Genomic DNA, 21,175 nt, shown 5'->3' on the forward strand with positions numbered 1-21,175 from the left:
ACAAACTAATATAATTAAATGTTCAGCTCTTCTACAATGCAGTCTTTCACAACCACTCATAGCAAACAACAAATCTACAAGGTATTTAATACGACATAAGATGGATTTGTGCAAAAATACATAGACTGATGGTGTGAAATACAATAGCCTTTATAAAAAAAAAAAAACACGGAGAAGCTTAAAGAATTTGTAGTGTCTTAGCTTATTGATGGGATCCATTTTACAAGATCAGTGCACTGAACTGAGAGAATTTGCCCGTTGGGGTGGGGGGGGGATCTCTTGGCACTAAAAGTCAATCTGTAACTAGATAACAAAACAAATGTCAGTTTGTTTTGCAAGTTTTACAGCTACAAGAAAAAAAAATAATACTGCTGGGGCTGTTCAGCTGATGGACAAAAAAATAAAAACCCTATAAATACTGCTGAAGGTTTAACATGTTCAGAGGTAAAATAAAAAAAAAGTCTTAAAAATAGAAAACGGAATCTACTGTGACAGAGCAGCTTTCTCAAAAGCAGTTGCCATCGTAACACTTGACTAAAACTACCAAGGTCTAACTTCTAAAGACTAACACAATGTAAAAGGGGAGGGAGTTGGGGTGTGGATGAGGCCAGCTAGTGTCTCACAGAGTTCTCCAAGGACTCTCCGTCAGCGTCTACGTCCCCTTGTAGCTCGCTGGAAATGTGGATTTCAACTGTACTAGACTCTGAACCTAGCAAGACAAAATAGGGGCAGATTACTCGTTGCTGCACATAACACTTAAAACGTATTACACAATATAAACCCTACATGAAACGTAGTTAAAATTCAAGTATTATTATTATTTTCTTTTTATCTGTTACTGCACTGGATGTTCAGCGAATGAATGAAAACCATAAGTCCTTCAGATGAATAACTTTATTTTTAAAAAAGATATCAGAAGTCCTAGTGACAAGACAAGGCGCACACACAAGAACTGTAGTGTTGGAGTGAAAATAGCATTGTTTCCAGTAGATTCACACTTACATACACTACAGTGGAAGTTCACAAGGCACGCCTAGAGCTAAAACTGATGCAGTCCAATACAACAAACATGCCTGAATGTGGTAGGTAACAGTTTATACCACTTAAATGTCAGTCAGATTTTGCATCGCATCCTCCACTGGAGGGTTTTTTTCTTTCTTTTTTTTTTAACCAATCAGAAAGTTAACAATACAAGCTTGACAAATATTTATCACACGATTGTTGCATTAGACCACATTAGTTCCAGACGTGGGAATTTTTTTCCTGCTTATGTGCATATTTACCATTTCCCCCTTACCACCCATTGCTCTCTGCTAATCATCTGATTATCTGTAAATAATGATGCTTAACAAGCCTGAATGGAATGTCACAAAGTCACTGATCAAATTACACAATAAACAAACACGTCTCTCAGCTGTGTGTCCACATACCAGACAGACCGTTAATGTTTCATCCACTTCGGATCATTATTTACAGACAATCCATAAAATCCCCAAGGAGTGTAGTTTCACGCTACAGCTGCTCTACGTTGAGGTCAAAAATAGACGTTGCATAACAGAGGTCATCAACAACACTGATGATGTAAAAAAAAAAAATAAAAAAAAAATAAAAAATTGAACTACTGTCTTTTGTTCTGGTGAGGATCGCTAAAGTCTAACCGTTTACGTTCTCTAAGCGAGGATGTTTGCGGTAGAAGTGCGTGTCGTGAAGGTGCGTGCACACGATGCGCATCACCAGCCCTGATATACTGGCGAGCTGCTTCCGCCACTGGCAAGCCAATTACCTTCAGAGAGGACACTGATGGCGTCCGAGTGCTGCTGTCCGTTTCCTATCGTGTTCTTCTGCACTTCCTGAACGTGACTCTGGTACAGCAGAGTCGTTCCCACCACCGGGTTTTGTCCGGCCGCGTTCGGCACCGAGGTGGAGCCCGAGTCCCAGGCCAGCTCCCTGTTCCGCTGCGGGTTGAGGTCCACGTCCCAACCCGTCCAGCCGTGGAAGGCCAGGGTGTTGAGGAAAGCCTGCATCGGGTTCAGAATGCCCTGAAAAAAAGCATGATGCAAAAGTGAATAAAAGTCATGAAATGGTCATAGAAAAGGGTGAGCTATCTGCGTCTAGCGTTGCCGTTCAACCAACCATGATGAACCATGTGGTGAGGGCTGCGTTCCTGATGTTTCTCAGACTGTTGTCGGTGATATTTGGCTGCATCTCCAGGTAGAAGAGGAGGCACTCATTGATGATATTTGGAGCCCAGCTAAAAAAATAATAATAAAAATGCACCAACGTGAAAGAAAATCCAATCTTACAAAGAGACATTCGACATAAAACAAATAACCAACAAGGATTATGGAACGTGTTCTAATCAACTTAACAATTTTGCATCATTTAACTCTAAATACATCAGCAGTATTTTTTTTTTTTTTTTTTTTTACAGCAAAAAGTGTTTGTGAAAATGTGTAGTTTTTAACAATCACTAAAGCAGGAAAACAATATTTGGAAAGCAGAGGACTGTGCTGTGTTTAAACGTCTCTAGGAAGAGAAAAACACAGATGTGGGAAAACACAGCGCACCGACTTTTGGTGACTTTTAGTTGCAACTGGGCTTTGCTAGTTATACCAGCTAATAATAACCACGCTAATACTGTAATTCTTCCCACTTGTACGCTTTAAAACCCTAAAGGAACATGATTACAAAGCAAGACTGTATCTTTGGGTCAATATAATGCTAACTGCTGACAGAAAAACAAACTATTCACCCCTTCTATTTGGGGGAGTTGGATTTGGAATGTATGCTGTTGGAACTGAATGTGACTGGATAACTGGATTGGATTGAAATGAAATGAGCTGATGTCAATTAATTCCGAACTGCAGATGTTTCTATGTAACCAAAGAGGAACTGAAGCGTCTTCAAAAGATATTTGTTGTAAGTTGGTGCTACTTACATAAACTGAGCAAAATTCTGGGGAGGGGGAAATATTTGAAGACAACCGTACAATGTTCATTTAAACATACAGAGGTGAAAATCTGAGTGGAGCCGTAACTTGCCAAACAAAGAACACGAGCATTATTTTAAAGAAGCGGATTTTAATCTCGTTAGCCAGCCGTCTCTCATTTTCTGTGTAGATTCCTTGTCGTCCTTTCAATAAAGATGTCACTGCGGAGAGATCAGAAGGTCGCCTTTATTTTTGATTTTTTTTTTTCTTGCAAACATGTTGCGATGCACTGCCATGTGTGCGAAATTGAATTGGCAGAGGTGAACCGACCTGCAGATACGGTCCGACTGAAGAACACGGGGTTGGCTATGAGGACGAGCAGCATGGGGGCGTATGTGGTGATGTAGTGGGGAACAGCGTGCTGGAGGCCTTGTTCACAGCTGCACAAGGAGATGGAACATGATTTATTCAGCAGTGGGATAAATAATTCGTTTTGACAAGTTGCATTTAATCAGATGAGCTGCTTCCAGAATAATAACATGTTGTACACAGAAACACAAACTGAAAAATAAAATATCAATACAGAAAAAAAAAAAAAAAAAAATCTGAATAAAATGACTCCGGTGACATTCTGGTAAGAAGAAGTGGACAAAAACCACACATCAAATGCAATAGAAATGTAATGTGCTGTAGAAATATATATGATTCTAACTCAAGGCTGTACAGTCTAGTCAGTCTACAGTTGATTTGTTAAAAGAGGTAAAAACCATAATATTAATCTAATATTAATCTAATAATAATAATTATATATATATATATATATATATTATTTATAGTAATCCACTAATTCGTCCCCAGAAATATTCCCTACATGATGAGAGCGATTACAAGTCGTCTATTTGAAATGAAGTGATGACGAGCGATCAAAAATATTACCTGGTTTCTAAAGAACTGCCTAAAAAAAAACTGAGATGTTCTTGATTTACAAGAATCTTGTTATTAGGGCAATAATCTAATCTAAAGAGGTAGGTAAGCCTAATTTCATTCAGGCCCTGTCAGATTTAGATTTTGAATTATTTCATTTCATCAGGCATCTCTCAAAGATAATAAAATAATGTAAGAAGAAAAGATCTTTTGGAAAAATCCCCAGTTTATCCCTGAGGCAACTGATCGTTTTTCAAAAAGGCTCCTTCAGAAATCCTGCATGAACGAGATTCTACACCAGTTTTATTTTGGGAAGAAGAAGAAAAATCTTGTTTTATTTACTTTTTATTGGAAAACAGGATGCCACAATGTTTTTTCTTTTTCTTTTCCTGTTCCTCAACATTCAGTAGAAAAATATTTATTGACATTTCGGGAATTCACTTTTTTCTGTAATTACTGAGCAGAATTGTGCATTCTTCCACTGATGATTTATCTTTTGCGACGAACATCAAGTTTTGCGAGGTTGGTAGACCTTCTTGCCGTCACCCTAAACTTTAGCTCCATTTTTAGATCCTATGATGTCACAAAAAAAAAAAAAGATTTAAATCTGTTTAAACTCTGATCAACTGGAGAAATCCAATAAAACCAGAGCTGTGAAATCTTTCCCTTATGCTGTCATCAGAATGTCACTGCCGTCATTTTATGCAAAAGCAGTTTGTGTGAAAAAAAAAAAAAAAAAAAGATTAGGAAAAAAAAAACATCCTGGATCATTCAATCAATAACTTTATTGTTCTCCAGGATAGAAAGATTGTTTGATAAACGATTCTCATGGCTTTCAGCTGCGACACTGAAAGGGGATTTTGATTTACCTTCGGGAAAACAGAAAAGTATCTTACTCAGAGATGGATGGGTAGTAGAGCATGGCCACTCCTTCAACACACAGCAGCACAGCCAGACCCCACGTAATCATGTGGTAGAGGACAATGGTGCTGAGGGGGGGGGAGAGAAAGTCATGAGACTCGGACTCACAGCAGCACAAGCTGCAGATCTGTTTCTTGTGGATGGTATTTTGGTTTTCCTCTCTTCTAAAAAAAAAAAGAAACAAACATGCTGCTTTGACAGGAAGAGTAGAGGAACATGAACAGCTATTATTGTGTCATCAAACAACTCCTCACTCTGAGTCAGGAGTGAGAAAAAGGGACCAAAAAAAAAAAAAAAAAAAAGCATCTTACACATAGAGCTGAAACTAAATGGGTTCTTCTCAGTTTTGGATTTTTTTTTTTTTTTTTTCGCGTCATCCTGTCTTCTACAGGAGGAAGGTTCGAGGTAATAGTGAACTGCGGAGGAGGAGAAGCGAAGCTCAAAAAGAACCTGATCCCAGCGGAGGTTTTCACCACCAGAAAGACGTCCACGGCGTAGCAGAAGGTCCACCAAAACGAAGCGCTGAAGAAGAGCTGGATCCACATCTGCAGCACAATGAAATGGATGATTACCAGCAAAATGTGTGGTTTACTAAACCACAAAATCTGTTGTATTTGGTGGCAACTAGCCATGAACCAAGTAGGCCTGAGCACGCCAATGTTTAAAAGAAGGTACTGATAAAGCTGCCACTCATAAAGGTTATGAGGTTTAGTCTGCTTTTTTCACACAACACTGCCCCACCCCCACTTGTTGCTTACGCATTTTTTTCCCCGTTGTGCCCAAGAGAGAAATATTTGGTTGTTTGGAAACACTTCCCATTCTGGACATTTAGACATTCTCTGCCTGGAAGCTAAAACAGAACAGCAGATGCTGTCAAGCTAACACTGCTAGCATGTCTGCTACACAGCTGACTGCTGGATGGCCACCAGTGCAGATCGACCAAACAATTAACCACCTCCGATTTGAATTTTCATCTAAGTGCTCCTCTCCAGCTCCCGTCAGACTTTAGATCTAGCCGAACAAATTTCCACAGGTGGAGTCCCAGTGTCTCACAAACGTGAGTGTTTTTATAACCTTAACCAATTGATCATGTTATTTGGTTCATTTAGAAAATGAAAAACAATCCACCATTGGCCAGATCTTGAAATATAAAGTTTAAACTAGTCTTTTATTGAGTGAAATGATTACAGTTTTATATCTTTGAATGTGAAAATCCCAGCATAAAGAACCGACTCTTGCCTTGTGAGATAGTTTTGGAGTTTAGAGAGGCTTCTGAGTCGAAATGAATTGCTTTACAAAACAAGTACAATGCATTTTTTTCAACTGGCTGTATTGTAATAGGACAGACGCTCTCGCTTCTCAGTTCTTGACTGGTTAATCGTCCCTCGGCTGATTAACCAGTCCTGGTCCTGGTATCTTTTTCTCTCCACTATGAGATTAAAGTGGATATTAGGAGTCAAAATTGGGTTCAAAACCTCTTCCTTTAGGCATTCAAGAGAACCTCATAAGCTCCTGGTAATTCTTAGATTAATCGTTATAATTAATACTTTTTATCCAAAGTTGAAACTTCCCCTTTTAATTGGTGTGTAAAGCCGTGTTGGTGTGGTATCTTTGTTTTTTTAAAATTATTATTTAGTCATCAGATAATTTTTTTTGGTAAATTTATCCTGAATATAATAACATAATATTTTTGTACCATTGGTTACTAGCAGTTTTTTTTTTCTAAATCTGATGCTCTCTTGTTTTTAAATAAATTATAATGTTGATAAAAAATACAGAAATCTCATTATTTCTTTAAATACGCAACAGAGAGTTCTCATCAGAACGCCAAGAATTCACCCTGCTGGTTGATTTTGATAGATTACACTGTCCTGTACATTTTGTGTTAACACTTTAAAACGGTGATGTGTTCACTCGAGATAATCACGCCATAAGAGTCTCATGGAAGCCGGAAACTGTTCAAAGTTACAAACCGAGACGCAATTTTCTCCCATCTACTTACAGAGCTCTGATTCGAGCAAATGACCTCCCGTGACATCTACATTTTCCAGAATCATGCGTGATTATAAAAAGAAAAAAAAAACAAACAAAAACCCTTCCTTGTAATCTTTCAAGCATAAACCAAAGACAAGACGTGTGGCTTCCAGTGTAACCGAGCTGCTTGACCACATTAAATTGTTTAAAGGAGCATCTTTTACACTTACTGCGCTGCCAACACAGAAGGCCTCTGGCAACACGTCCGTGTTGTTGGTCACCGAGATGCCTTCGACGATGCTCGGCAGACCCAGCCACACAGAGGACCTGACGATGATCCCTGAAACAGAGAGAGTCACATTGAATCTTAAACTGGAGGAGGAAAGAGGAGCCAACACAAAGGGCCCATGTGGAAATTACCTGGCTTTAATTAGCGTTTCAACACGTGTTTGCTTTTCTTAGCTGTTTTGGTTTACTGCTTGGATTAATTACTGTCAGTCAGGGAGTCCTTTTAATAGCAGCTTAACATCATGGAAATATGAGCTTTCTAGCGGATGTATTTTATTGGGGGTGTTTCCATTTCCTTCGCAAAACTGGAAAAAAATAAAATAAAATAAGGAGGTCTCCTGGAACTTCCACGCAACGCAGAAGGCACGCGGCTCCATGTTTCGTCTGTGTGCCGCTCTAATTCCACAGCGGTGACTGGATCTCGCAGGACGTGGAAACACATGACTTCACCTGCTCGTCTTCTTGCCAGGAAAAGTGATGGATGAGCAGTTCAGGTGTCAGAGAGCTGTGCTTCCTCTGCATGCTGAGCAACAGCTTGGACCAAAGACATGAGGGTCGGAGTCTCCTGGTGTGATAAGCTTTAGTAAAAGTCCAGGTATTAGCACCGATATTTGAAATCCTAAATGATTCCAGGATAGGGCTGTATTTAAAAAAAAAAAAAAAAGCAGGTATAATTAATCATTTTATTGCATGAAAGCAATGGATTGAGAGCTTCTTTTTTTTCCCTCTCCAGGAAGCCTAAAAAATTGATTCTTACACGCATTTTTGTGCTGAAAAGAAATCTAAAATAACATGGATGCTTAGGTTGGAATTGGGCTTAATTTGGTTAAAAGATTTTAAATTTCCCGGATCTCTAAATACAGTTAACTTTATCCAGGATTTCACCAGGTTTGGTAATAATAAATAGGCAAAACCACATGAGGGATTTGATCTCAAGATCCAGCATGAATGACTAGTTGTGTACGTCCCTAAACTTTCTGATACAGACTCACAGTTTGCAGTCCGGATCAGTCCTGGTCACAAAACTCAAGGACAGACATGGCACCGAAATGAAAGCAGTGTCACCCGTCACTTTTATAAAAGTAAAGCTACGGTAAGCAGCAAACTCCAGACCAGCAAGCAGAGCAGATGATCCAGCTTATTAACTAGCCAATATCAACTCAAGAGAAGAATGGACAGAAATTGTCATATTTGAGAAAATACAGTTAAATATATTTTGGCTAAGTCCTTGTTAAAAAGCAATACATAAAATCTGTAATAAAACTGCAGCAAAAATGTTTTTTTTAAATATATATTTGCGACTGAACACGATTTGCTGTTTAGAAGCTCATGACTCGTGTCTTTATAAAGCAAAAAGAACATTTGATTTGGAAAGAAAATGTATAAATAGCTAGGATGGAATTGGTCAAAATTTGCCAGTCTTCATTGCTCCCTCTTTATTTACAAGTTAAATTTAAATTGCCTCTTCATTTTGTCAACATTTCCAAAGGGATTCTGGTGAAACACAGCATTAACTTTAACTGTTTTGTTTATGTATCTTTTTTTTTTTCTGCTGGGTTTTGCAATCTGCAGCTCCTCAGCCACTCTGCAGGGACTCGCCGTAAATCTGACCTCATGGAAATCTAATAATGTTTATATCTATGATGGCAATAGGAAAGCCGAGTTTTACTGCTTTTCCAGCTTCATCCAATATGTGAATGGAGTTTCCACAACAGGTACTCATAATACAGAGGGAGCAGCAGGTGGGTTTGGCTGCCTGTAAAAGAAATGATTAACAGACGTATATAAACTACTACAAAAACACGGAGTTCACAGCCTCTGCAGCACTAAGTGAGAGGATATTTCATTTTTATAACTGGCGATCAGAGATACGGGTTCAGGATCAGATTATTTATTCCTGAAGGAAGTAATATCGTTACACTCGCTCAGTTTTAAATGCACGTTGGAAACACATTTCCGTCCTCGTTGGCAGGCAACGTACCCTAAGTGTGAAATCCAACAGAAATCTAAACATTTTGAACGTATTAGTGGCAAATCCCCGTTGTAAAAAAAAAAAAAAAAAAGCACTAAAATAAAAGCTGTGACTCATTCAAAGAGCATCTACAGCAATAAACACTGTTATGTTATACCAGATCGGTTAGCTGTCTACCCTACACGGCCTGTGGCAAGTGGATTGTTATTATATATAATATTAATTTTTAACAAATGTTGCCAAATTGTCTCCAGAGGAAAGAATAGTCTTTGCTGATTTAACACATTGAAATGGCGTCAGAACGCATTTATGTTGAGTTTATTTGCAGCTTTTATAATTTTTACAAGCATGGCAAGAAGATTATTATTATTATTATTATTATTATTATTATTATTATTATTATTATTATTATTATTATTATTATTTCTCAAAAGGTTCTCATCTTACACTTTTTTAGTTGATTTTTTTGGATTTTAAGCAGACTAGATTTCTTCCAAATTCGGAAATGAAGAACAAACAAACAAATAGAAACCATTTTATTTGATCATTGTTTCAGAATATAAAATGTAAACATATAAGCCGCTTTACTGGTTTGTCATCAAAAAGGATGATGAGCCCGAGTTTACACTTGGTTTGGAATCCTCTTAATACCTAAATAAAATGTTCTTAAATGAAACCAATCTCTAATTGCTTCATGTTCTGAAATCCTGCACATCTTAATTTGTGTATGTATATCTGGAGAGGGGGATTTTCAAAATCAAAGTCTTAAAAACCGCTTTATCCATTTTAAATTCTTTACTTAACAAGTGTGCTCTTAAGAAAATGTATTGGAAACTCAAACAAGCGCTTTAGAAGTGTTTGGACGAAACAGCGCCTACTACTGGCATATATGATGGTTGACAAATACCAATTTTGGAATAAATGTATTTTTTGTACATAAAAAATATATACTTTGCAGCAAACAAATATTTTCTACATATTTATTTTAAAATAATAAAAAGAGGCAAAAAAATCTGACTTCCTAAAAGTATATAATTTACTTAATCGGTTTTTGACCAATCAAACAAACAAAAAAAAAACAAAAAAAAACAGCGGTTTTAATTACAATTTTTCTTTTGTTCTGTTGTTGTTTTTCTTTTCTTTCTTTCTTTTTTTGCTCAGTTTATTTTCGATGGACTAGCGACCTGTTTCCCCGCCTCTCTCCTGTTGATTGCCCAGTTTTTCCTTATCTTATTTCTGATGAGTAAAATTTTAAAGTAAATATCCTCAGACCCTCTAGGTTGTGACTAATTAGTCACAATTTCAACTTAATTATAAGGGTATTATACACAAGTTTTCAAATGCTCTTTTTTTTGTTGAGCAACAAAGGGGTTAAAAGAAACTATTCATGTGCGTAATCAAACCCAGAACCACGCTGTGGAAAAAAAAACAAAAAAAAACAGCACATTCACCACCACCCCCTCTTTTTTTTTTCTTTGACTAAAAAAGGAGAAAAAAGAAAACCAAACTAAATCGGCTGCTTTTGATGATTGATTTGTTTACCTGTGCATCCCAGTATGTCACATATACTGATGATGAACAATACTCTGGAGGAGGAGGCGGGCCTCGGCAGAGGGTACTGTCCCAGTCTCCTGTATCCCTTGCGCTTCGGCAGAACCTGCAGAACAGCGAACACGAGGCTCAGAGCGGCGCTGCCCAGACTCAGAGCCCCGAACAGGACGGGCTGGAAGGAGACTGCGAACTCCGTGGCAGCGTCCCGGTTCGGGCAGCAGAACGTCTCCAGCCGCGGGGAAGCCATCAGGGACTGCGGGGCGATGCAGAGGAGCAGAAGGAGGGAGAGGAGAAGACGGTGTTCGGAGGAGGAGGAAGAAGAAGGAGAAGAAGGGGAAAGGAAAAGAAAAAGGAAATGACTGAGTCCATGAGGCAGCTCTCCTCGACAAATCACGGGGTTGAATCATCATGTGCTTCTGTTTAATCCCTGAACTTGTAGCTTAAGTCTGCCGCACAATGCAAGGCGCCGACAAAAGGGCTGTTGTATGAAAGAGACTGATTATGTCAGCCGGCAGAAGCAGACTTAAAGCTTTCTTTTTAATTCTTCGTTTACCCCCCCCCCCCTTCCCACCCTCCTCCACCCCCCCTGTTCTGCACGTTCACACTAATGTAGGGGAGAAAAAGGTCAAATAATAACATCAACTTCAAATGGAGTAAAGCAGTCGCAAAAGTGAAACCCAACTTTGTCAGTGCACGCTTTAAAAACATAAATAAGTCACAAGAATCTGCACAGCCTCCTTTAAATTATGAATTTTCTCCAGGCGGCTGCACTTTGACTGGGCCATTCTAACACGTGATCTAAACAGCTTGGTTGTATTCACAGCTGAATGTTTAGTGCCAACCAGCTGAAAGGTAAACACGGCTCAGACCAAAATCTCAAGTCTTTAGTTCGTCCCCTCCCTTTTAAAGTAAAGGCATCTTCCCGGCATGATACTGCCACCACCATGTTTCACTGGGCATGTGCCAGGGTATGACCTCATGTTGTATTATACCAGATCAGTTTGCTGCGTACCCTACATGGCTTGTGGGGCTTCTGATTATTTGTACTTCATGCTAAGGTTGTCACTTTAAGTGGATGACCGTTGATTAGTAGATCTGCAGCTGTGCTAAACACTCCTTCTATCATCAGATGAGGACTTGAGCATTGCTCCTGAAAATGTTCTAGTTTAATTTAAGTGCAATTAGAGTTAAAAGAGCTGAATGTGACGACACATTTTTTTTTTAGAGGATTTTAAGATGAAAACCTTGTATTGTTTAGTGGACATAAATACTTTATTGGGAAGACGTACATTTTAACCGAATGCCTTCCTCACCTATGCTTCATAAAGGCTCATGTATTCTGTATCGTCTTGTAGTGTTTGGTTAAATAAAGCATGCCTGGTATCTGACAACTGTACATTTCAAGCCCAGACATGCGCCTGCATCACTTCCTGTTAGGAACTGAATGGTTTTTTTTGTTAATACACTCTAAAAACTGCTGGGTTAAAAACAAATAAGGTTCCAGATCTAGGCTGATTTAACACAAAAAGTTTGGTTTATGGGTTTGACGCAGCATACCGAGTTAGATTAAAGAAATATTTGGTCATATTTCTGACCCAATATTTGCAATAAGACAGGATGGGATGTCGTCACTATTATTCCTATTGAGTAACAACAAGAATTATGCAATTTGGCTCAGTAAAACATACAATTAAATACAGAATTTAATAGTTAGATGTAAACTGAAATTAAAAGAAAAAACTCTATATATGTAGCCAATCAGTTTCTCTGCCTTCCTCTCTGGGGCTGGGAAGCTGCTGAACCATGCAGTAAGTCAGTGCACTCTCAATGGAGTGTGGTAGAAGGCTAAAATCAGCTTTTGTGGAACATGTTTTTTTTTTTTTTTTTCCATGAAGACCCTCAGGAAGTAAAGTCTATACTCTTTGTTTTTCTGCAGCTGCTTGGTATTCCCCCCTCACCCCCCACTCCACGCCCCCGCCCCCCACTCCATGCCCCCCGCGCCCCCAGAGCCGATCAGACCCTGTTGATCACAACCGGATGGATGTCCACTTTTCTCCACTTGAAGTAAATAACCAGCCCCTTCGTTTCGAAGCAGAGCGCTGCCTCTGCAGCACTCAGAAAGCCGTTTGGTAGTTTTGTTTAGTTTTGTCCCAGCAGCATAAACCCAGCATTCGGGTCAAAGAAATAACCCAGCAGTTTTTAGAGTGCGGCGGAGAATTAATCTGCTTCAGTGTCTACATGCCCAAGCATGGGCTCATCGTTTTTTGTTTTTTGTTTGCATGGTTTCCATTTTTAAAAAGAAAAGCAAAACCTGTGAAATGAAAATATCACAAAAGATTTGGGGAGACAGACAAGCTGTAGATGTAGAAAGTGTTGTTCTGCCGTCTTAAATTTATTGTCTGTACGCTTTTCTCCACATACGGAAAGCCATTTTGTTTTGAAACATTAATATTTGTGATGTAAAAAGTTAAAAATAAGATGGCACTCTCTTCATCACAGTAGTTAAAATAAGGGACACTTTGTAGATCTATGCTTAAAGTTGGATAAGAACTGGGCCGACACATGATCACTTTGCGTGGGAATTTGTGGTCATGTGCATGTGTCATATGTGCAGCGAAATCATGTCCACATGCAGGGCTCTGGCCTAAACATAAATGCAGGCAAAACACTATGTCATGTCACTCAAGATAAATAGCTCTATACGCTTTCTTTTGACGATGTTTAAAAGAAACAACGGAAATCTATAACGGGGAAAAAAAAAAGTAAATAAACTCAAAATGAACCGTAACATGACCTGAGGTATGCATCAAACTACAGGCTTAAATCATTTTAAAAGATTGCAAGGTATCATTTCGTCAACATGAGCACATGAGAACAGTAAGGATGAATCTAGACTTTTGCATAGTGCTGCATATAACTTATTTTGGGGAGTAGGAGCTTAAAAAAAATCTATATCTTGACAGGAAGTTGTAAGTAAAAAACAACAAAAAAAAAAAACAGTAAACAGTAGTTCATGTAGCATGTGATACTCTCAAAATGAAAAACACATACAGGTGCTGGTCATAAAATTAGAATATTGTGATAAAGTTCATTATTTTCCATAATGTCATGATAAAAATTAAATTGTCATATATTTTAGATTCATTGCACACCAACTGAAATATTTCAGGTCTTTTATTGTTTTAATTTTGATGATTTTGGCAAACAGCTCTTGAAAACCCAAAATCCTTGTCTCAAAAAATTAGAATATTATGAAAAGGTTCTCTGAACGAGCAATAAAAATAATCATCTGAATCAACAAAGTAACTCTAAACACCTGAAAAAGATTCCTGAGGCCTTTACAAACTCCCAGCCTGGTTTGTTACTCAAAACCGCAATCATGGGTCAGATTGCTGACCTGACTGCTGTCCAGAAGGCCATCACTGACATCCTCAAGCAAGAGGGTGAGAAACGGAAAGAAATTTCTGAACGAATCGGCTGTTTGCAGAGTGTTATATCAAGGCACCTCAGTGGGAAGTCAGTAGGAAGGAAAAAGTGTGGCAGAAAACGCTACACAACGAGAAGAGGTGACCGGACCCTGAGGAAGATTGTGGAGAAGGGCAGATTCCAGACCAAATTAAATTTTCATCTCCATAAAACTTTTCAGCAGATGGAAGCATGAAGTGCTCCAAAATCTTCTGATAGCTGCTGCATTGATCCTGCCCTTGATAAAACACAGTGGACCAACACCAGCAGCTGACATGGCACCCAGACCATCACTGACTGTGGGTACTTGACACTGGACTTCTGGCATTTTGGCATTTCCTTCTCCCCAGTCTTCCTCCAGAGTCTGGCACTTTGATTTCCGAATGACATGCAAAGTTTGCTTTCATCCGAAAAAAGTACTTTGGACCACTGAACAACAGTGGTCCAAAGTGCTGCTTCTCTGTAGCCCAGGTCAGGCGCTTCTGCCGCTGTTTCTGGTTCAAAAGTGGCTTGACCTTTGACCTGGGGAATGCGGCACCTGTAGCCCATTTCCAGCACACGCCTGTGCACAGTGGCTCTGGATGTTTCTACTCCAGACTCAGTCCATTGCTTCCCCCAAGGTCTGGAATCGGCCCTTCTCCACAATCTTCCTCAGGGTCCGGTCACCTCTTCTCGTTGTGTAGCGTTTTCTGCCACACTTTTTCCTTCCTACTGACTTCCCACTGAGGTGCCTTGATATAACACTCTGGAAACAGCCGATTCGTTCAGAAATTTCTTTCCGTTTCTCACCCTCTTGCTTGAGGATGTCAGTGATGGCCTTCTGGACAGCAGTCAGGTCAGCAGTCTGACCCATGATTGCGGTTTTGAGTAACGAACCAGGCTGGGAGTTTTTAAAGGCCTCAGGAATCTTTTTCAGGTGTTTAGAGTTACTTTGTTGATTCAGATGATTATTTTTATTGCTCGTTCAGAGAACCTTTTCATAATATTCTAATTTTTTGAGACAGGGATTTTGGGTTTTCATGAGCTGTTTGCCAAAATCATCAAAATTAAAACAATAAAAGACCTGAAATATTTCAGTTGGTGTGCAATGAATCTAAAATATATGACAATTTAATTTTTATCATGACATTATGGAAAATAATTAACTTTATCACAATATTCTAATTTTATGACCAGCACCTGTATAGTATTGACCAGAATAATAAAAAAAAAACATAAAGCTAAATTAGGTCCTTCCGTTGTAAGGGTGAACATTGGCTGCATCCTGCCTGCTAAGGTCAGCTTACCCCTGCATGTGTGCATCAGGCAACCACACACCCTGTCCCGATCCAACAGAAGTCAGCTGCTAGATGTGCTCACTTGGCTGGAGAACTGAAACAAAGGAACAAGGACTTTCAAAGATTCGGTAAAACAGAGAGGGCATTCATACAGTTGGCACGATTTTATTCTAATCCATACCTTCCCTGACACGCCACGGAGTTAATTGTGTGTCTGGCTTGCAGCCTGCTGCCGGGGATTAGCAAACCCCCGGGGTAACGCAGTCAGACTTTTGACTTAATCTGGACATTTGCTCTCTGTGGCTGCCCTCTGCTGGCCTGCATGCACTGCAATATTACAGTAGCACTAAAGAACTCTTGAGTGCAGAACACAAGGCAATAATGGTGAGAATATTTTTACATACAGCTAGAACAAATGAAACAGAGTCTGCAGTCTGCTGCGTCTTCAACTGGAGGAACTCTGGCAGTTTTTATTTTGTATGTAGAGCACAGAAAAAAAAATCTATGTATCACATTTAATTAACATCAAGATTTATGTTTGTTACACTGCTAACAAACATAAATGAAATATTGTTATTACAGAATAATTATAAATTTTGTGTATTTCTTTGTTAAACTAAAAATGATGACCGTCAGCATCTTGTACAGCCAAATTTGGACTCGGAACTCAGAAATAAAAAAGAAAGTATGGAAGACATTTCCAAAAATGCAAATAAAGTAGTTTGAGTGTGATCTAGGACATGTTACCAAAATGCTGTAGCTATTTAACAAATTCAACCAAAACAATCACCTGACCAGACGCGCCTCCATTTTGGAAATTATATGATGACATCACAAACTCAGATAATTTTGTTATGACTGCATGGATGGTTGAATAGACGTTCAATTGGGTTATAAATTGTTAAAAAAAAATATTCCCCAACATTAAAGGTTAATGTTAAACTAGTCTCACTGTTGGCCCTAATCAGTAACTACAAAGTACTAACCTAGCCAGTAATGGCAATGATAAGGGAACCAGAATCACTGGTTCCTGCTGATCACTAAATATGTTGTGTTTCGACTTGAAGTGTCAGAACGCTTAAAGCAAGTTACTCAAAGTAAAAAATGACATTAGAGAACTGAAATTTCTGTACAGGAAATGACTTTATAATCATAAAACAAACATAAAAACAAAAACACGAGTATAGTTGAACATTTTTACTTACCTAAACTGATCCAGTTTACCTAAATTTAAAATATTAAGTCGGACACAACAGAGGGAAAATAGTCACATTACATGCAAGAGATAATGGGTGTGGATGTGCGGTGTCAGATTTCAACAACAAAAAAAAATATTACCAACAGGCTTCACTTACTTCTCCTTCTCCATCTGCACTCCCATTGGTCAGAGCTGAGTCATTACAGTCCTTCCTCCAGGAAGGAAATGGCATGAAAACATCAAGAACTGCTCTCAAAATAGGACAAAAACATATTCCAGTCTGACAAAAGGGCAACTCGAACATGAAAACAGGTGAAGAATGTCTGCTGGAAACAAAGAGACACAGAAAGGAACAGCATGTCCTTATTTCTCCAACCCTTTGATGAGCGGTGAGTTTAACACTTTAAATATGTTATTACAGTAGACATGTCTATCACCTCAAAGTCTGAGCAACTTTTTGCGTTTCACACGAAGATGTTGAAGCCGACTGGTCTCCGATTCACGACGCAGCCTTCAATGGAAACGTTCTTTGTCTGCAAAGACTCGTGGCTCAGGTAAAGTTTAACTTCTGGAGTTAAAAAGTTAAAATTCTAATCAGCTTCTGCTGCATGAGATTCTCAACAGGACACACGTTTGTGATAATGCTGTGTGAAGCTTTAATGTTTTTCACTACTTAGAGTGCCTTGCAAGTGCAATTCTTATCTTTGATCTTTTGCATACTTTTTCATGTTACAGTCAGAAACAACTGTGGAATTCAATGGGGACTTACAGAAACTAGTGCTATTTTTGTTTTTTATTGAACATTTCTATAAAAAAAAAAGAAAAAACAAGTGTGCATTTTTTTTATCCAATGTTTTGTGATAGACTAACACAAAACATTCCAATAAGATAAATTGACTTTTGTCTGTGCAGCCTCTGTTTGGGAGTGAATTCGTGTGTCCTGGTGTGTTGACAGGGAATGTGTGTAAACCTAAACACACTGGACCGAGTCTCTCCCCTTCATGTCGCATGCCAGCAAGGCCACACAAACTGTGCCAAGCTTCTGGTGGAAAACGGAGCAAATGTAAGTGATTTACAGCCCACAGAAATGAAAAAGAATTAAACAGAAAGCACTGTCAATTTAAAACTTCATGACTTTTTTCTTTTCTTTTAGAATTTCTTTAATAAAGCCTGTAATTCTTGCTTGTTAACAGCAATATTTAATCATTGAAGACAAGTGAAAGGAGTGAGAAATTAACCAAAATACACATAGCAGCACGCAGGCAATGTAGCTTTTAGCAAGCAAAATGCACAATGCAAAGCAGAGGCCAGGTGTACTGTTCAAAGTTTTCAGGCATTGCTGTTCCCCCTCCCCAACTTCAGGTTAACCACACAACTGTGGACGGACATACTGCATTAACAGAAGCTTCTGCCAGGGGCCATGTGACCTGCGTCTCTCTGCTTCTCAAGCATGGAGCGACTCCCCCCGGGGAAACCAGCCCGTCCAGTCCTCCAATCCACACGGCTGCAGCCCGGGGCAGATCTACTGGGGTGGCAGATGCCACCCCGAATGAAAGCCTTCCACCCTCGTTGCCAAACCAGCTGGCACTATGAATTCAATAAATAGTTATGGTGTTCTGACTATCAGTGCTACCTCGTCAGATTTTCCTACCGTAGCACGGATAGATAGCTAAGTCTATCTGTCAGTGCTACTGTCCAAAACTGCTACTGTCATGTTTACAAACAGAAAACTATAGCGGGTTATGTTAATGTCAAATGATAACATTATTTGAGTGATGGGACTGAAGTGGAAGCTTAGGATGCTTAGCATGGCACTGGAACAATTTATATACACGACGAAACCACAAGAAGATCACTTCCTTTATCTGAATATCCTACCCGTTTAAAATGAAACGCTATAGACTAAACCTTTTACTAGAATATCCTACCTGTTGAAAATGAAACGCTATAGACTAAACCTTTTACTAGAATATCCTACCTGTTGAAAATATATATTTTAAATACAAAGGTGTTTGTAAGAAAAAAAAACAGTATTAGGCAGGAGAAACACGTTTTTATTGGAATTAAATTAAACGCAGACAAATACAGATCACTGCATCTCTTTTTTGCGCATTAATGCGTTGTATGTCTGTTATGAGATGCAGCGCAGCCACAATGTGTCCACCGAACTGCGCAGGTTTCTGTGCTGCTGAAATGATAAGATATGATTAATATACACTAATAATACACCGCTATTACACAGCTTCAATCCCACATAATACCTGTGCCAATATCTATTTAGCAAGGTTTAATAATAAAAAGAGTGTAATTAAACTAAAATATTTTAAAACGTAGGGATAAAATAGCCCACAAAACAACGTATTTTGTCCTGATTAACTGCCAAATAATGACAGTAGTAACGAAATTGCAGACAGTAAACTAAAGCCATTTATAAATATATTTGCATGCTGCCTGTCATGTAAACTAAAAACATTAAGTAATCCAGCAGCTGAATTAAAGCCAGTATAAACTAAATTAAATAAAACTTACCATAATCTTCAATGAAATAAAACACATGAAACGATACTTCCAGACTAGTAGGACGCATTTATAAGAAATACAAGGTAGGACGGATTTACGGGTAGCACTGATAAACAGAACACCAATACCTATTTCAAGGAGTAATCAATAATCTGATTAAAGTTACTTTTTCAAAGTATCTATGCCATCACACACAGAGCAAGAAAAAGCAGAATGGGCTCTTTGCACGTACGGCGCTGATGTCACATCCGCATGAGCGAAATGCAGCTTTCTTGTTTCCGCTTTGACTTACCATGACAACTAGAAAAGATAAAGTCATTTTTCAGATGCAAATAAAGCAATACTATGAACATTGTTGTCTTCCTAATATAATGGGCGTTTAAGTTTTCATGGATTTCCAAACGATCCTGAATTAAGAAGACGGTGGCTTGTAAATATTCGCCACTAGCAGTTAAAGCTAACGCCGCACAGCAAAGTTTGCAGCCTTCACTTCACTCCGGATCAGCATCTTCAGACAAACTACCGGGGGGAGACGGATGGTAAATAAAGGAGCCCTGTAGTATTTCCATGGAATCACTTCTGTATTCCGCCTGAAAGAGCAAGTTTATGGGAACGAGTGAGCAGACCACAGCCAGACAGCCAGACAATTAATCCGCCTGTATGCACTGCTGTAAACACCATCCTATTTGAGCTCTTCACAAGAAACACACTAAGGTAATAAAACGAAATAACACAGAGAACTTAAAGAACATGTTAGCACAACAACTTTGAACCTGAACAGCCAGCTGAACTCGAACTCTGACACCAGAGCTGCCCTATTGTTAGGCTGTGGGGCTTGTTGAACTTCCTCATGCCTCAGAGGCAAAAAGCCTGAACCGTAACCTCCCTCTGTTTGACACGAACGACAATAAACACATAATACACTTGAAAATAAGTACAAAATAAGGTAAAAACATTGGAGATTAGTATGGATTAAAATGTTTAGATACTTAAATAGCACATTTTTACAAGAAACATGTCCAAGAACATTGCCTACTAGTATAAACTAAAGTTAATGTTAGTCATAAAGTAAAACTCATCTTTGTATCCGTGAATGTTTAATGAGGCGTACTTCTTAAAACCTTTCTCCAGCTTACTTGTTGGGGTTTCGGATCGATGTGCATCATTAATTGTTACCTTGGCCAACCCCTGCAAGCACCTAGTGTAAAATACCATTCTCAATAGACCGGAAACGACCGAGCCGCTTTTCCCCGAACACGGAAGCTGACGTTCAAAGAGCCATTGTACCTCTATTGTGACGCACTGCAGCCGCTGCAATTCCTAAAAGTTAAACAAGCGACAAAAACTGAATGAATCCCCTCCTTTGTTCGTAAAACGTGGCGATATTTATAACAGTCATCAAACTACGGCTCCTACAGCATATGTAAAATAAAACAATTTACCAATATAAGAAAAATTAGCCCTTTCTTGCATCTTGACAGAATTAACAGAAACCAAACTGCTTATAGATTTATACATAAATTTATACATAAATTCAGGCAGAATTTATGTAGCACACATCAGTTTTCTCAGCTTTATTTTAAATCAGATTTAATAGATATATCCGATTATAAATGATGGCGCTACTAATATTTTTGTGACAGATTTCTGCTCGTCCTGCATTGGAACTGAATAGTTTTCTGGACACAACTCAATGCATCATATAGCGACTAAGGCGTTGTCCAGTCCAGTAACACATATCAATTAGCAGCAGTATGAAAGACGTAAAAATAATCAACTATACTACATTAAGAAATTATATTTAATCCTCAGTGCTACATGTAGCTCATTTTGAAACAATGCAAGTTAAAAACAATATTTTGCAACAAGTAAGTCAAGTAAATTAAGTCCAATGTTAGGTCTGTATAAGCTAAACGTGAGAAACGAGACATTATCCTGCCCCCCCACCCCCTCTTGCTACCCCATAGATATTTTTCTAGATCCGCCCCGGGCTTCAGCTAAGGGTTAGAGGTCACATTCCATAGCATGTGCTAGCATAATCTCTGCTGAGCTTAGTCAGTGCTAGCAGAAATAGAAAGAGAGAGAGAGAGAAATGTATGAACACAGGAGTGTCAAACATATTGTTAACCTGATGGTCTCAGCTGGATCAGTTCTCA

At 38.8% G+C, this 21,175-nt stretch overlaps 1 protein-coding gene and 1 pseudogene across 3 annotated transcripts in view; one reads left to right on the plus strand and one right to left on the minus strand.

Moving 5' to 3' along the window:
- Positions 1 to 56: 56 nt before the first annotated feature.
- gpr143 (G protein-coupled receptor 143) lies at positions 57 to 16,606 on the minus strand. Of its 2 annotated transcripts, XM_088016409.1 has the most exons (12): positions 16,507 to 16,597; positions 15,483 to 15,657; positions 15,311 to 15,395; positions 10,551 to 10,812; positions 6,979 to 7,088; positions 5,225 to 5,319; positions 4,750 to 4,842; positions 3,260 to 3,369; positions 3,042 to 3,150; positions 2,134 to 2,251; positions 1,784 to 2,039; positions 57 to 709 (listed from the first exon to the last, which is right to left on the minus strand). In XM_088016409.1, exons 4-12 carry the CDS (start codon positions 10,804 to 10,806, stop codon positions 612 to 614), a joined length of 1,245 nt encoding a protein of 414 aa, XP_087872535.1. In that variant the 5' UTR covers positions 10,807 to 10,812; positions 15,311 to 15,395; positions 15,483 to 15,657; positions 16,507 to 16,597; the 3' UTR covers positions 57 to 611. The 2 variants fall into 2 exon arrangements, with proteins under 2 accessions (XP_087872535.1, XP_014845971.2); XM_014990485.2 differs by lacking the exon at positions 15,483 to 15,657 and having other exon boundaries at positions 16,507 to 16,606.
- Positions 16,607 to 16,676: 70 nt separating this feature from the next.
- The window catches only part of LOC106919849 (ankyrin repeat and SOCS box protein 9-like), a 5,713-nt pseudogene continuing 1,214 nt past the window's right edge, over positions 16,677 to 21,175 (plus strand). The window contains exons 1-4 of the transcript XR_015766340.1: positions 16,677 to 16,888; positions 16,974 to 17,053; positions 17,455 to 17,562; positions 17,862 to 18,015. The product of XR_015766340.1 is annotated as an ankyrin repeat and SOCS box protein 9-like (transcript). The remainder of the gene's footprint in view (positions 16,889 to 16,973; positions 17,054 to 17,454; positions 17,563 to 17,861; positions 18,016 to 21,175) is intronic.

This window comes from Poecilia mexicana, unplaced genomic scaffold (genome assembly GCF_051168715.1).
Source record: "Poecilia mexicana isolate PSO_F unplaced genomic scaffold, ASM5116871v1 scaffold_2, whole genome shotgun sequence".
NCBI lineage: Eukaryota > Metazoa > Chordata > Actinopteri > Cyprinodontiformes > Poeciliidae > Poecilia > Poecilia mexicana.